Source organism: Taudactylus pleione, unplaced genomic scaffold (genome assembly GCF_031769625.1).
Source record: "Taudactylus pleione unplaced genomic scaffold, aTauple2 ptg000169l, whole genome shotgun sequence".
Lineage (NCBI taxonomy): Eukaryota > Metazoa > Chordata > Amphibia > Anura > Myobatrachidae > Taudactylus > Taudactylus pleione.
The window spans coordinates 87,598-104,526 of record NW_028284571.1 but is presented as its reverse complement, the minus strand read 5'-3'; the positions used below and the strand labels follow the sequence as shown (position 1 = coordinate 104,526).

At 43.6% G+C, this 16,929-nt stretch overlaps 1 protein-coding gene across 2 annotated transcripts in view; it reads left to right on the top strand.

Annotated features, from left to right (window-relative positions):
* The window catches only part of CORIN (corin, serine peptidase), a 387,855-nt gene that overhangs the window by 343,309 nt on the left and 27,617 nt on the right, over nt 1-16,929 (top strand). For both annotated transcript variants that reach the window (XM_088475236.1, XM_088475237.1), the window contains exon 20: nt 6,127-6,398. In XM_088475236.1, the coding sequence (XP_088331362.1) occupies nt 6,127-6,398 (272 nt within the window). The remainder of the gene's footprint in view (nt 1-6,126; nt 6,399-16,929) is intronic.

The following is a 16,929-nucleotide window of genomic DNA, read 5'->3' as shown; positions in this document are numbered from 1 at the left end:
CCCGACCTGGGTCTCGCTTACAGTATAGGGAGATCCAGATTTTCCAGGGACATGGATCTGTTTTGCAGTATTGCAAAGTGTCAGTAGCTAATGATGCTTTTGTTTATGGCATGTGCAATACTACCATCTGTGGAGAATCACCTAATTGTGGCATGTGTACTAAGCAAACCTGCTGCCAGGTTTCATTTTTTTGAAGGCCTTAAAATTTGATAGACTTGTTAAGTCTTATACAAAGTCAAATGAAGGCAATTCCAGAGAAGAATATATACTTTGACCCTCACAACTTCTTACAATTGGGTTGGGTACGAGATACCAGCGCTCGGGATCCCGGCAGTCAGAATACCGACGCGTTCATACTGACAGGGTTAGTATACCTACCGACACCTGTCGGTAGGTATCCTAAGCTAACCCTTCCTGCAGCCTAAACCTAACCCTCCCCCCTAGTGCCTAAACCTACCCCCCTCAGTGCCTAACCCTAACCCCCCCCTAGTGCCTACCCCTAAGCCTCCCCCTAACCCCACTACTTACCATCGGGATGCCGGCGGTTGGGATGCTGGAGACGGGATTCTGAATGATGTCGGGATTCCGACACCGGCATTCTGAGCACTGGCATATACTTCCACTCCGCAACCAGGGGCTTCTCTAAGCAGCTGCTTGATGATGTAGCAAGATAAATGACTGTTGTAAAGAAGGATATTGCTAGGAATGTCTGCTGTAAGAAATGGTAGATATGCACAGCAGAACCCATGTAACATTACAACTTGTAGTAAAGTTAATATGACACGAGATTAGTCATCCAGAGGTCTAGGGTACAACAGAAGCGCTTTTATACCCTAGACCCCTGGATGACTAATCTCATTGTACAGTACCATGGAAGAGAAACCAGGAGGAAACGTCCTATTACCTATGTCCTAATAACTCATCACTACATCAATGTTGAAAGTGATAAAATATAACATATTGGGATAAATGTAATAGAGTGCGAGCCGGCGCCAATGCGGGAATACATGCGGGTACACCCGTTTTTTTTTTTTAAAAAAACAGCAAGAATGTCAAAGGCAAAACTAGGTTGCTAATACATTTAGCCCATTGTAACTGATAATATAAAAATGTTACTTGGCCACAACCGCAATGGATACATTTGGTGAAATACCGGAGAATTATTGCAATCATAAATGTCTATTAAACATGACGGGGATCTATAATGCTTGGGGGGTATATGGCAGCCAGAGACACAGTAAGCTTTGTCTGGAGAATCTGAGAAGGCAAAGGACAGGGCGAGTGACAACATTAAGATGAAAAGAGGTTGGATATATCAGCAAGACAATGAAGAAAAACATACCTAATCCAGGAGAATAAAGTACTTACTGGAGCAAAAGATCTCAAACATGCAGAGCATGCAAGACGGACTAGGGATGTGCTGCTACTAGGAAGAATGGAAAATATGCCTTCAGCTGGATACAACAGATATCTGGTCAAATGTTTTTGTCAAAGCTGGTGCAGAAAGTTCTGACTGACAAAGTACCTATACATTTGTGTATGCAAATTAACAAGAGGATAGGCAGGTCCATAACTAGGGTGGTGCGACATGTGCCATGGCACCAAAAAGTCTAGTTAGGGCTCTGAGGATAGGCATCATTAATAAAATCATTATCAGTCAAACGTAGACATTAATGCAAAAATATAATTTTCTTTCCTTTAATGATTGTAGATGTTCTAGAGTTTAAAGCCTTTATGGAAATAGTGCCATGATTAAGGGCTGTCTGCATAAGCTGTAATGTTGACCTATGGGATATCTGGACACTCATTAGGCAGTAAAATAATAGTTTGCATTGCATTGATGTGTACTATGGAGCTATAACTGTTAGCTCTACCTATTCTACTGTTATTTTGATGTGATGACTTTTGACAGACTTTCTGCACAATAAACTTTTGCACATTTCACTGTTTTATGTATATTTTTTTTATCTTTTAAATTCAGAAAATAAATTTTACTGGGCAATAAAATGTGCAGAAATATGTCCTGTTTAAATACCAACCCTGCAGAGCTGGGGGTAAATTTACTAAAGTGAGAATTTTTAGAAGTGAGTTTTAAAAGTGATGTTGCCCATAGCAACCAATCAGATTTTACTTAACATTTAACTAGCACCTTCTAGAAGACAATAGCTAGAATCTGATTGGTTGCTATGGGCAACATCACTTTTAAAACTCACTTCTAAAAATCTCACTTTAGTAAATTTACCCCCTGGTGTTAATTTCGACATTCTGTAAAATATGCAATTGACCTGGGGGTGCTGAAATATTTGCTTGCAACTGTATTTTTCAAACATTATGCAATGCACAGTAACTTGGAAATTAATTATAAGCAGACAGAATTATTATTTCGTATTATCATTCTCGAAGAATATTAAACCTAATAGGAACAACTTTGTTAATGTTACTGTATGTCAGTCGTTCTAATGCCTTAATGCTCATCATACTCCAGGAACATATAGATGCACACCTCTTTCCACCATAGATAATTCTTCTCTTCCTTATAATAACCCTGAGAATTTTTCCCTGGAGTGTCCCATTACTGAGAAATATTGCCAGTGGTGGTCATGGAAAATGTTTGGCAAGGAAGGGAAGATTAACAAACATTTAATATAATATAGTTGGTTTTAAAATTCTCATTGGGCAGTGGGGTTGGGACTGCTAATGTATTGCCATTTCTCATCTGTGACAATGATATATTTTTGTGCATCTGTATTTTTGTGGAATTTTGTTTTATTTGCTCTATAAAGAGATGCAGATACACAGTGTGATGATGACCAACTGACAGAAAAAAATTAAGCCATGCTGGGATATAACCCTTAAAAATCTGTGCGGAATGTGTGGAATGCCGAGACTGAAACTATGAGATTTACATAAAGAGTTGGAAAACTTTTTTAGGTTCATTTTGGAATGAGATAATATGTTTGGATGCTTTTGCATCAAAGGTGATTAACTGTAAGGATATCTTGAAATGATTAACCTACTCTGATGTTCATTATGATACCATATTTGTTATTACCAATGTCTATTATATACATCAGAAATATCCTTGAACATGTGTTCTGCAGACAGTGTGATGTATTGACTTATCTACATGCACAAAGAAATTATGAAATCATGAAACTGATCAACAGTATCATATGTGACTTAATGTTACTTTAATGGTAAATTATTATAATTTTTTTAAAGTTTGTATATATTGTTATTGTATTATTATGATCCAAACTTATACACAATGTCAGGGCACTTGTTAATTCAGTCCTTATCAAAATGTTTCCCAAAGTTTGCCATCAAAGCCGCTTGTTCTGCCCTCACTATAATCTTCTCTGATTAAAATTAGACAGGCAGCATAACCACTTCTCCTTTTCAATAATCCAATGTAAATGATGTAAAGATCTGAAGAATGGTGTTTTAGTAATTGTAGAAGATATTGGATAAAACTAATAAAATAAACAATTTAATGCAATTACAATACAAACTAATGAGATGCAAACAATCATAACATGACCATACTTGACAGCAGATATAATAATAGCAGAATTAGGTCAGCGTTCTTACCATTAATGCTGTGATGAGGGGAGGAATATAGTATCACCTCTTTGTAGTGGACCATGTGGAAACTAATATTGAGACTGCACTATGACCTACACAAGGTGCATTTAGGAAACTACTAAGGAAGGCTAACATGCTCAATAAGCTGATATTAGACTGACCACTAGGTGGAGCTTACACAGGAACAAATGTATATGAAAAACAATGCTGAAGACATGACACCGCTTTTTATACATTCAGAGCCAACTAGTTAAAGTCACAATATTTTTTTCTAAAATAATGTGATTACTTTTATGCCGGGGATGTTGGCCTGAAATCACCAATGCCCAGGAGGGACCTGATTTTGAGGAACTAGAACCTTGAACACTTTTTCCTTTCAGCTGTGTATTTCTGCATCATAGAATGGCCCTGATAACTTGCTGCTAATAATTAGTTGTGTGGAACGATGCCGTTCACAGATACACCGGGTGCACAAACCCGCTGATGCACTTGCGATATATCGCCCATCGATAGAATGAGCAATTTATCGCCAAATGTATATCCAGCTTAACTGTCCCTAACCTAACTACCTACTATCTCCTGCAGTGTGTTACTTTCTAGTTATCAGAACTTTATTTACACAATTACCCCACTAACTCTCCCTTTCGTTCATACTGCTCTTTGTTTGCTAGACTTTACATTTTTAGTAACTTTTTCTGTAAAAACTCGCCTCATGCTTACTACGTATTACCCTAATCCTCCTCTCTCCTCTCTGCAGGGCCGCAACTAGGGGGGGGCTAGAGGTGCACGTGCACCGGGTGCCGGATTGCAGGGGGTGAAAAAAAGCTGACTTGCGGTGGCTTGGGGGCTGCAGATTCAGAAAACGGCCATCCAAAATGGCCACCGCCAAAGAGGAGACAAATGGTAGATGTCCTTACTGGACCTCTAGCGTTTGTCTCCTCCTTGGCGGTGGCCATTTTTGGATGGCCGTTTTCAGCAGATTCCATGCGGACTAGCCATCCGCATGGACTCTGCTGAAAACGGCCATCCAAAAATGGCCGCCGCCGAGGAGGAGACAGATGCTAGAGGTCCTACTGGATCTCTAGTGTCTGTTAGGCCAGTGCAATGCACACAGCGTTCCCGTCACCGGGAACGCTGAAAGCTGCATCTTCTCCCGTGAAACCCCCTGGCAACGAGCATAAACCCCATGGCAACGAGCATAAACCCCCTGGCAATGAGCATAAACCCCCTGGTAACAAGCATGAAACCCCTGGCAACAAGCATGAAACCCCTGGCAGCGAGCATAAACCCCATGGCAACGAGCATGTAACCCCATGGCAAGGAGCATAAACCCCCACTATACCAGGGACATCTGAGTAGTGCACTGCCTTATGGAGGAGCAAGGACAAAATCCAGGTACAGGAAGGGAGGGGCCGCAAAATTGCTGCCTTGGACCGGGTGACAGATATCCTAGTTTCGGCCTTGCTCTCTGCGCCTTCATTTCCACTTCTACAGGAACAGTGATCTTCTCACTCTCTCCCCTCTTGGCTGCTATCCTCCACTCCTTTCCTGTCAAATGCCCCCTCTACTGTGTTCCTCTCAGTCTGTCCTCCTTACTCAGTGCCTGATTTAGCAAGGAACACAGTTGCTTATAAGCACACAACTGGTCGATTGTTGCGTACTGCGCATGCAAATGCATCGCAGTGTGCATGTGTGCGAACTAGCCACTGTGACCGCAACAGCAATTGCAGAGGAAAAGCAGACCCATGGCAGAGTGATTGACAGGAAGTGCTGTTTCTGGGTGATGATGGGGGGGTGGTCGTGCAAACGGAAGCGTGCCAGTGTGTTGGGACGGAGTTACAGGGGCGTACATAAATTATCCACTGCGATACCAGAGGCCGTCTGAGGCCTCATAGCTGTGCTGAAGTAAGCCCTTGCTGAGTAAGGTCCGGGCTTCATTAACTGTCCGATGTTACTCGATGTTACCAATTGTTTCTCTAAGTTGGCCAAGTATATGGATGTGAGTATGGGGTAGTGGGCGTCCTTATGTTAGGCTGCGATTGCAATGCGAATGCAAACATTTAAATCTCACCGCTGATATTAGTAACTGCGTTGCGTGCGTATAAGTAGAATAGCGATCCGTAGTGAATCAGACCCTCGGTCCCTTCTCTTCTAGAATCTTTACCCCCATTCCTCCTGTTCTCCCTTCCTTGTCTCATTATGCCAGTTATTTTGGTGTTAGATGTTTAGAAGAAATACAGAGAAGTTAAAATTAACAAAGAGCATAGTCCTAGCTGCTAAAACGACAGTAGGCAGACAGATAAAGTTATGTATAACTAACTATGTTTGTCAATCCTGCAAACGTTCATGCAAACTGTTTATTTGTGGGCACATATCACATCCTAAACTAGGAATGCAGTTTATATGTACTATACTAAAGCCTAAATAGTAAATAGTTCCTATGAGAAAGATATTGATATTATTATATTAGAATATTTATGTTTATAATCATTTCATATATTTGAAATATTCAAAGTACTGTGACATGTAATATTTCCTCAGGAGGGAGCATGCTGCTGTGTGGAAAGTCGTATTCGGTATAAACAACTTGGATCACCCATCCGATTTCATGCAGACACGTCTGGTCAAAACGATAATCCTCCACCCACGGTACAACAGAGCCGTGGTAGACTATGACATCAGCATTGTGGAACTAAATGAAGACATTGTGGAGACAAGCTACGTAAGACCCGTCTGCTTACCTACCAAGGGCCAGTTGGTGGAACCAGACACGTACTGTTATATTACTGGTTGGGGTCATATGGGCAACAAAAGTAAGTACTGAGAAAAGCTATGATCATACCACTAAAAAGACAATTCAGTCTTTGCCATAATTTAACCTACGTGATTTATGTGTGAAACCTTCAGTAGTTAGATATCTGTTATAGCTTTGCAAGCAGCACAGTTGGTGTAGTGGTTAACATTGCAGTGCTGTAGTCATTAGTTAATTTCCCTGTTATGGCCCATCAGTGTGGGGTTTGTATGTCAACCCTGTTTTTGTGTGGGTTACCTCTGTGTGCTTCGGTTTCTTCCCACACTCCAGAAACATACTGATAGGTTATTTGGATTCTGAAAAAATGAATACTAGTGTATTTGCAGTTGTATGTCAGGCCAGCTCCAATAGGTCAGGAACCGAAATGACATATAAGGGCGGTTCAATAAATAAGGTAACAAGATCGATCATTGCGTAAATGTATTCAACTCGTACATATACATATAATCAATATTGTGGCCTTGGTACAGATAAGTTTTCCATATAGTCCCCATACTTGTCTACGCATTTGTTCCAGCAGTAAAAAAAGGCATCTACCCCGGTATAGAAGAAATCAGTGTCAAGTGCCTGAAGCCGGGACACTTCTACTCAGGTGCATCTTCAATGGTCCAAAGAGATAGAAATCAATCGGTGCCAGGTCAGGACTGTAGGGAGGATGGTCCAGTACCTCCCAATGGTAGCACCGTAATAACTCACATGCAGTTGGCTGAGTGTGGCCTGGCATTTTCATGCAACAATACGTCACCTGTTTGCAGCAACCCAGGTTGTTTTTGACGAACTGCCATATGCAACCGGCTCAATGTGTCGGAAGCGGTATGATTTACCGCCGGACCCCTGGCCGGCGGTTCAAATCCCGACAGCGGCAGCCTGACAAAGATGAAAATCCCGATCATTCCTAGGTAAGTATTCACTAACCTATTCTACCCCCTAACCCTAACCCTCCCTTAGGGGTGCCTAATTCCCCCCCCGGTGCCTAACCCTAATCCCCCCTCTAAGTGCCTAAAACTAACTCCCCCTTTCCCGCCCCCCGGGGGGTGCCTAACTCTAAGTCCCTCCTGGGGGTGCCTAACCCAAACTCTCCCTCCCCCTAGCCTAACCCTAACCTCCCGGGGGGGTGCCTAATGCTAAATCCCCCCCGGGAGCCCCTAACCTAACCCTCACCATCACCTCCCCCCCCTTCGATTGGGATGCCGCGTGCTGGTCTCCCGGCGTCGGTAAAATGACAGGCGTCTATATTTAGACGCCAGTCATTTAACCCTCGCCGGGATTAAGTAGTCGGGGAGCCAGCTGTCGGGATTAGGTCCGCCGGCTTCCAGACTGCATACCCAATGTGTCACAACAGTGGACAGCATTCACAGTATCTCCCTAGATGAGGAAACCAATAAGATGCACATCCTTGTACCAAAACACGGTCACAATTACCTCCTTTGCTGATGAGTTTTAAATTTCTTTGAAAGTGTGGGATGATGCGCGTTTCTATGTCATGGATGCTTGCTTCATCTCCGGTGACACATGATGCACCCACGTTTCAGCACCTGTATCAATACGCGGCAGGAAATGCACTCCTCATGGTACAGCATGAAGTGCAATCCCATCCTATTGGTTTTGTGAACTTCTGTGAGTTGCTTCGGTGCCCAGTGTGAGCACATTTTTTTTGGTACCCCAGTTTGCTTATGAACGATGTTGTGCACAGTACCCACTGAGATGTTCAGCTCCTCAGCAATATCACAAATTAGAATGCGTCTGTTCTCCTGAACAAATTGTCATCTGTGGTGGACGTGCTTGGCCGGCCAGGTCACTGCTAATCTTGAACATCTATCCTGCCATTATCAAAGGCAGTGCACCAATCCCAAACCTGTTTCCTTTATCACCGCACACCTCAACAAGTTGGCAATGAATTTCAGCTGCTGATGTGCCCTTTAGATGCAGAAATCTGATCACAATATGCACCTCAATGTGTGACCATGCTTCCGCCAGCCCCGCCATCTTACAACTGGTGTTGGGACAGTATGACTGATATGAGGCACAGTCTAATGGCCGTGAGGGGAAGCAGTGGTCTATCTGCTCTGGCCTGGAATAAAATAGAGAACATTACACACGTCAGAGGTCTTCTTACCTTACTTAATGTATTTTCTGTACAGCACTGGGTAAATTAGTGGCGAGTATATAAATAAATGATAATCAAGGCACTAATCTGTGTTATCCATTTCAAAAAGTTTATGCAGGGTTGATAACCTAACAGCGTTTTACAAAAATGTCCAAAAGATCATTCAAAGTTAAACTTTATGGGCCCTGTAATAGTTTTTTGAGTGTTTTGCTGCCTTTGATATAGAAAACAAAATCAATTCTGTATTAAAGATTTTTCCTTTAATACTTGATTGACATTAGTGCCTTAATGTTTGTTTAGACTAGACCTGTCCAAACTCAATCACAACACAATATACGTATGGGTAAAGTAGTACACAATAGCAATCAGGACCTGATTCAGACCTGCTCACTAGCAAGCAGCCGCTTGTTGCAGGCGATGTTAGCTAATGTGCGCATGCGTGTAGTTTGCAGTGCGTGTGTGCAAACTAGTACGAGCATTCGGAATGTGCTCACTCGCCCTGCAAAGACAGCCCAGTGGAATGAGTGACAGGAGAGGCTGTTTGTGGGTAGTAACATGGGCAAGGCAGTAGTAATGGGGGAGTGGAGTTGCGGACGCAGGCGTGCCAGAGTGTTTCCACACCGTTTCGGAGGCGTGCATAATTAACCGGCAGCGTCATAGTACTCGTCACCTGGTTGATTTTACACTGAAGTGCTCGCAGTACTTGTACAGTACTTGGGTACAGTCAACCGCAAGCACTGTGGTCAGATCCGATGTAACCCGATGTACTGATGGTTGTATATACTTCCTGGAGATGACGTACGCAAGTGGGCGGCTAAAGACAGGCTTGTGGGCGTCTATAATCACAAAGTGATCGCTCGCCAAGACATAGTGGGCGTGCTTATGCCTTGCTGTCACAATGCTGAATTTCTATACGCTGGGAGCGAGCAGGTCTGAATCAGGCCCTCAGTTTGTTCTTAATGACATGCTCTGAGTGCTGCTCACATATCTGTTCTTGCATCTTCCTATTGGTCCTTCTGGTTACAGCCAAAGGATGCAGGTGCAGCAGCAGCTATTACACATACTGCAGGGGAAGAGGTACCATATCTTCTAGAGAGGACAAATAGAGAAATTGCCCATAACAGCTAATCAGATACTACCTATCATTTTATAGAACGTACTAGATAAATGGCAGCTAGAAGCTGATTGGTTGGTATGGGAACTTGTCCTCTTGAGAATACGAACCTCGATGGTATGTACAGAACAACGTACTGTTTAGTAAGCAAGATTCATGTACAACTATATTGAATTTTACATTTGTGTTCGGTGCATACTTCCAATAATAATTCTTCACACACAATATTTATATCAGATTTAGCAAAAAGAATGGCATCACTGCGTTCAACAAATAGGAATTTACTCTGTCTGATCCTTTTTGTATATGATCAAATCAAATATATCTTTACTGAAAATTCAATATAAAACAATTACCCGAACATTAGACAATATACTTAATAATAACAGACTTAAATACACATTTAATAGCTAATAAATGCTTATAAAATCTGCACAAAGTTTCTGCAAAGATTAAGGTTCATTCTGTATGAAAAAGCCACAATCAGTCTTTGCAAAAGTTTTTGGGGGCTAATCAATTATTTTTTCGTGCCCAATCTCAAAAATGACTGATCAGGGTGCGATGTTCAATTGTTTTGACTTTTCGCGCATGTCGCGTCTAAAAGCACCTTGTTTAGCCACGTAAAAGTGGTTAGGGTGCCCGAACCACAGACTTTGCGCACTTTTCTGCTCGCCACCTCAGACTCTCAAGCTCAAATAGAGCAATAATCTAATTGCTCTGTCGGGCGCCCATTAGTAGCAGCCGGCGACACAAACAGTTGAATTCCCCCTCTTGAATAGTGTAAAGCATGATTGTGTTAGAGTCAGCACAACGATAAAAGCGGCAGCATGAAGTAGGCAGTTAGTGAAGCTATATACGTTTGGAACAGTTTTCAAATAAGGAATAAATCCTAGGTAGGAACACAATTTGGTGTTTGGGTGAAGCTGGAGGATTCGTGCTGGTGTGTGCCGCAATACTGCCCTACGGAACCGTACTGATACAGCAGTGTTCCGCTGGTGGATGCAGATTGTATGCAAAAGGTGAAACCTGTGGATGCAAATTGCCGTGTCTGATAGCAATGGCTGGTAGCAGAAGCTCATTTAGGATGTGGGAGTCGATGCATTTCGTCTCTTAGCAGCAAATACTTTTTCAAAGAATTTGCATAAAGTTGTTCCTTCAAGCTATAGCATAACATCCTTCCCATATTTCCAAAAAGTACTAAGTACTGTATATTTTTTTTATACACGTCCACTAAAACATAAGGCCATACTTTGTAGTGAAAACCTGCTTTCTGCTAAAATAATCGTTATTCCTTAATAGGCAGGGCCAAGTGTATACCACTGTTTGCTACTACTGTATATTGTGTAAGCAAGTCCTTAATTAGGGATTGTGGTCTCACATGTCCACATTGCACTATCCAACACTCACACCTGGCAACATAGGTGCAAGGTCTAGATGCTCACATCACATCATTGAGCTTTAATTATTATTATTATTATTATTTACAGTGCCTTGAAAGTATTCACCCCCTTGCCTTCTTACCTTTTTTTGTTACATTACAACCTGTAATTTATTTATTTTTTTAATCTGAATTTTATGTGATTGGATCTGCACACTATAGTCTAATTTGGTGATGTGAAATTAGAAAAATATATATAAAAAAGAATCTTTATAAATAAAATTCTGAAAATTGGGATGTGTATATGTAATCACCCCCTTTGCTATGAAGCCCCTCAAAAGTTCTGGTGCAACCAATTACCTTCAGAAGTCACATAATTAGTGAAATTAAGTCCACCTGTGTGAAATCAAAGTGTCACATGATCAGTCAGTATAAACACACCTTTTCTGAAAGGCCCCAGAGGCTGCAACACCACTAAGCAAGAGGCATCACACCATGAAGACCAAGGAGCTCTCCAAACAAGTCAGGGACAAAGTTCAATTCTGGGTTGGGTTATAAAAAAATATCCAAATCTTTGATGATCCCCGAATCACCATCAAATCCATTTATCATCAAATGGAATGAACAGGGTACCACAACAAACCTGCCAAGAGAGGGCTGCCCCCCAAAACTCACAGATCGATCAAGGAGGGCATTAATCAGAGAGGCAGCACAGAGACTAAAGGTAACCCTGAAGGAGCTGCAGGGTTCCACAGCAGAGACTGGTGTATCTGTGCATGCGACCACAATAAGCCGTACACTCCATAGAGCTGGGCTTTATGGAAGAGTGGCCAGAATAAAGCCATTACTTACTGATAAAAATAAGAAGACACGATTTGAGTTTGCCAAAAGGCATGTGGTTGACTCCCCAAATGTATGGAGGAAGGTGCTCTGGTCAGATGAGACTAAAATGTAACTTTTCGGCCACCAAGGAAAACGCTATATCTGGCGCAAACCCAACACATCCCAACACCCCAAGAACGCCATCCCCACAGTGAAACATGGTGGTGGCAGCATCATGCTGTGGGGCTTTTTTTCAACAGCAGGGACTGGGAAACTGATTTGAGTTGAGGGAAAGAAGGATGGTGCTAAATACAGGGATATTCTTGAGCAAAACCTGTTTCAGTCTGCCTGTGATTTGAAACTGGGTAGGAGGTTCACCTTCCAGCAGGACAATGACCCGAAGCATACTGCTAAAGCAACGCTGGAGTGGTTTAAAGGGAAACATTTAAATGTGTTGGAAGCCCAGATCTCAATCCAATTGAGAATCTGTGGTCAGACTTGAAGGTTGCTGTTCACATGTGGAAACCATCCAACATTAAGGAGCTGGAGCAGTTTTGCTTTGAGGAATGGGCAAAAATCCTAGGGGCAAGATGATTGAAGCTCATAGAGACTTATTTAAAGCGACTTGCAGCTGTAATTGCTGCAAAAGGCAGCTCGACAAAGTACTGACTTTAGGGGGGGTGAATAGTTATGCACGCTGAAGTTTTCTGTTATGTTGTCCTAAATGTTTGATTCACAATATAAAAAAAAAACACAACTTTACAGTTGTAGGCATGTTCTGCGAATGAATGATGCACACCTTCAAATAATCCATTTTAATGCCAGGTTGTGAGGCAACAAAACATGAAAAACGCAAAGGGGGGTGAATACTTTTGCAAGACACTGTATATGGCACCACAAGTGTTCCGCTGCACCTTACATAGTACATAAAATAATAAGTGAACAAGAAACAAGTAACTTACAGTGCAGGACAAGGACATGATTAAAACATTCACAATAAGCAGCAGGGAGTTGGCAGTCACGTATTAGGTGCCCTTTTAGGGAGTAAGGAGTAGAAAAAAATGTAAAGAGAAGCACATGAGGGAAGAGGTCCCTGCTCCTGAGAGCTTACATTCTAATTAGGGGTGTGCACCGGCCACTTTTCGTGTTTTGTGTTTTGGTTTTGGATCTGGATCTTTCTTCGTGTTTTGGATCTGGATTGGTTTTGCCAAAACCACCCTTCCGTGTTTTGGGTTCTGGGTTTTGTGTTTTGGATCTGTATTTTTTTTTTAAAAAGCATAAAAACAGCTAAAATCACAGAATTTGTTGGTTTCTCTGCTCCTATGCTATTATTAACCTCAATAACCTTAATTTCCACTCATTTCCAGTCTATTCTGAACACCTCACACCTCACAATAGTGTTTTCATGTCCAAAAGGTTGCACCGAGGTAGCTGGATGACTATGCTAAGCGACACGAGTGGGCGGCACAAACACGTGACCCATCTAGGAGTGACACTGCAGTGGCAGACAGGATGGCAGTTAGAAAAACTAGGCCCCAAACTGTACATAATGCAAAGAAAAAAAAGAAGTGCAAGATGGAATTGTCCTTGGGCCCTCCCACCCACCCTTATGTTGTATAAACAGGACATGCACACTTTAACAAATCAATCATTTCAGCGCCAGGGTCTGCCACACAACTGTGGCTGAAATGATTGGTTCGTTTGGGCCCCCACAAAACAAGCTGGCAATTAATGTGTCCCTGCACAAACTGGCTCTACGGAGGCAAGATGTCATCCTCATCCTCCTCATCCACCGATTCCTCACCCTCTTCAGTGTGTACATCCTCATCCTCACAAAGTATTAACTCGTCCCCACTTGAATCCACCACCACAGGTCCCTCTGTACCTTCTGGAGGCTGGTCTCCCTGGAAGAGCTGATAATTCATTTTGATGAACATCATCTTCTCCACATTCTGTGGAAGCAACCTCCTACGCCTTTCGCTGACAAGGTTCCCGGCTGCACTAAACACTCTTTCGGAGTACACACTGGAGGGGGGGCAACTCAGGTAAAATAGAGCCAGCTTGTACAGGGGCCTCCAAATTGCCTCTTTTTCCTGCCAGTACAGGTATGGACTGTCTGACATGCCTACTTGGATGCTGTCACCGATGTAATCCTCCACCATTCTGTCAATGGTGACAGTATCATATGCAGTGACAGTAGACATGTCAGAAATTGTTGCCAGGTCCTTCAGTCCGGACCAGATGTCCAAACTTGGTCCTGCCTGCCCTGCATCACCGCCAGCGGGTTGCTTAGGATACCTAAGTTTTTTCCTGGCAGCCCCAGTTGCGGGAGAAAATGAAGAAGGAGCCGTTGACGTGTCACGTTCCGCTTCAGCTGACAGTGTGTTCACCAGCAGGTCTTTGCACCTCTGCAGGCTTGTGTCAGCCGGAAAGAGAGACACCACATAGGCTTTAAACCTAGGATCAAGCACGGTGGCCAAAATGTAGTGGTCTGATTTCAACAGATTGACCACCCTGGAATCCTGGCAAAGCGAATGAAGGGCTTCATCCACAAGTCCCACATGCCGAGCGGAATCGCTCCGTCTTAGCTCCTCCTTCACTTTCTCCAGCTGCTTCTGCAAAAGCCTGATGAGGGGAATGACCTGACTCAAGCTGGCTGTGTCTGAACTGACTTCACGTGTGGCAAGTTCGAAGGGCTGGAGAACCTTGCACAACACGGAAATCATTCTCCACTGCGCTTGAGTCAGGTGCATACCCCCTCCTTTGCCTATGTCATAGGTGGATGTATAGGCTTGTATGGCCTTTTGCTGCTCCTCCATCCTCTGAAGCATATAGAGGGTTGAGTTCCACCGCGTCACAACCTCTTGCTTCAGGTGATGGCGGGGCAGGTTCAAGAATGTTTGCTGGCGCTCCAGTCTTCGGCACGCAGTCGCTGAATGGCGAAAGTGGCCAGAAATTTTTCGGGCCACCCAAAGCGTCTCCTGCACGCCCCTGTCGCTTTTCAGAAAATTCTGCACCACCAAGTTTATTGTGTGAGCAAAACATGGGACGTGCTGGAATTTGCCCAGATGTAATGCCCGCACAATATTGGTGGCGTTGTCAGATATCACAAATCCCCAGGAGAGTCTAAGTGGGGTAAGCCACTGGGCGATGATTTCCCTCAGTTTCTCTAAGAGGTTGTCGGCGGTGTGCCTCTTACTGAAACCGGTGATACACAGCGTAGCCTGCCTTGTAACGAGCTGGCGTTTCTGAGATGCTGCTACTGGTGACGCTGCTGCTGTTGCTGCGTAAGGTGATACATCTACCCAGTGGGCTGTCACAGTCATATAGTCCTTAGTCTGCCCTGTTCCACTTGTCCACATGTCCGTGGTTAAGTGGACATTGTGTACAACGGCATTTTTCAGGACACTGAGGACACTTTTTCTGACGTTTCTGTACAGTCTCGGTATCGCCTGCCTAGTGAAATGGAATCTAGACGGGATTTGGAACCGGGGACACACTACCTCCATCAATTGTCTAAATCCCACTGCACTAATGGCGGATACCGGACGCACGTCTAACACCAACATAGCAGTCAAGGCCTCAGTTATACGTTTTGCTTCAGGATGACTGCTGTCGTACTTCATCCTCCTCGCTAAGGACTGTTGGAGGGTCAATTGTTTAGTAAAAGTAGTGGTGTTCCTACTTCCTCTCTGGGATGATGAACGACTCCCAGCAGCAGCAACAGCAGCAGCGGCAGCAGTAGGCGTAGCAATGCAGGATCCTCCAGAGGAATCCCGGATAGGAGAGTCAGTCATGCCAGTGACATGGCCTGCAGGACTACTTCCGATCCTGACTAAGGAGGAAATTGACGAGGAGGGAGTTGACGGTGTGGTTTGCAGGCGCTTGGATACAACAGGACAACGGGATTTAGGTGTCCCTGGACTGCTTACGGTCTTAGCCAAAGTTTCTGAACTTGACAGTAACTTTTTATGAACGCGCTGCAGGTGCCGTATAAGGGAGGATGTTCCTAGGTGGTTGACGTCCCTACCCCTACTTATTTCACCTTTACATATGGTACATATGGCAAGACAGTTGTTGTCCGGATTTGGATAGAAATATTGCCAGACCAAAGAGGTGGAATGTTTGGTCTTCTGCCCAGGCATGACCGTGATGGGCTTTTTCATCCCACGGACAACAACTGTCTCCCCCGGAGCCTGATTTAAACAAACCACATCACCATCAGAATCCTCCTCGCCAACTTCCTCCTCAGCGCCAGCTACACCAGTATCCTCATCCTGTTGTACTTCAACAGTGACATCTTCAATTTGCATATCAGCAAGTGGACTGTGGGTGCTCCTTTCAGCACTTGCAGGGGGCGTGCAAATGGTGGAAAGAGCCACCTCTTCCCGTCCAGTGCTGGGAAGGTCAGGCATCGCAACCACCACCACACTTGGACTCTCCTTGGGGATTTGTGATATCTTCTTAGAAAGCACAGTTCTTCGCTGTGCTTTTGCCAGCTTAACTCTTTTGATTTTTTTAGTGGGAGGAGGGCTTCCATCGTCATGTGAAGCTGAACCACTAGTCATGAACATACTAGGGATCGACCTTAGCCGTTCCTTGCCACTCCGTGTCGTAAATGGCATATTGGCAAGTTTACGTTTCTCTTCAGCTGATTTAAATGTCTTTTTCAAGGTCATTTTCCTGAACTTTGCCATTTGGGATTGTATGTGCCCTCTACTATGACATTGGGCATCGGCCTTGGCAGACGACGTTGATGGCATGTTATCGTCTATGTCATGACTAGTGGCAGCAGCTTCAGCACTAGGAGGAAGTGGTTCTTGATCTTTCTCTATTTTATTTTTATCGGAGAAAGTTTGGTCCTCCATTTATGTTATATCGATTTGATATATACGTGCGGCTAAACACAGAAAATAATTTTTTTTTTGGTTTGGACTGGAGTGTACTTTGGGGGTTACAGCACCCTTTAACGGTCAAGCCAGCCGGCCCTTATGACACAGGCGCACTCTTGGCACTACTTTGTTGATGCACGTGCGGCTACTGCGCACACAATTCACAAACACAGAAAATATTTTTTTTTTTGGTTTGGACTGGAGTGTACTTTCGGGGGT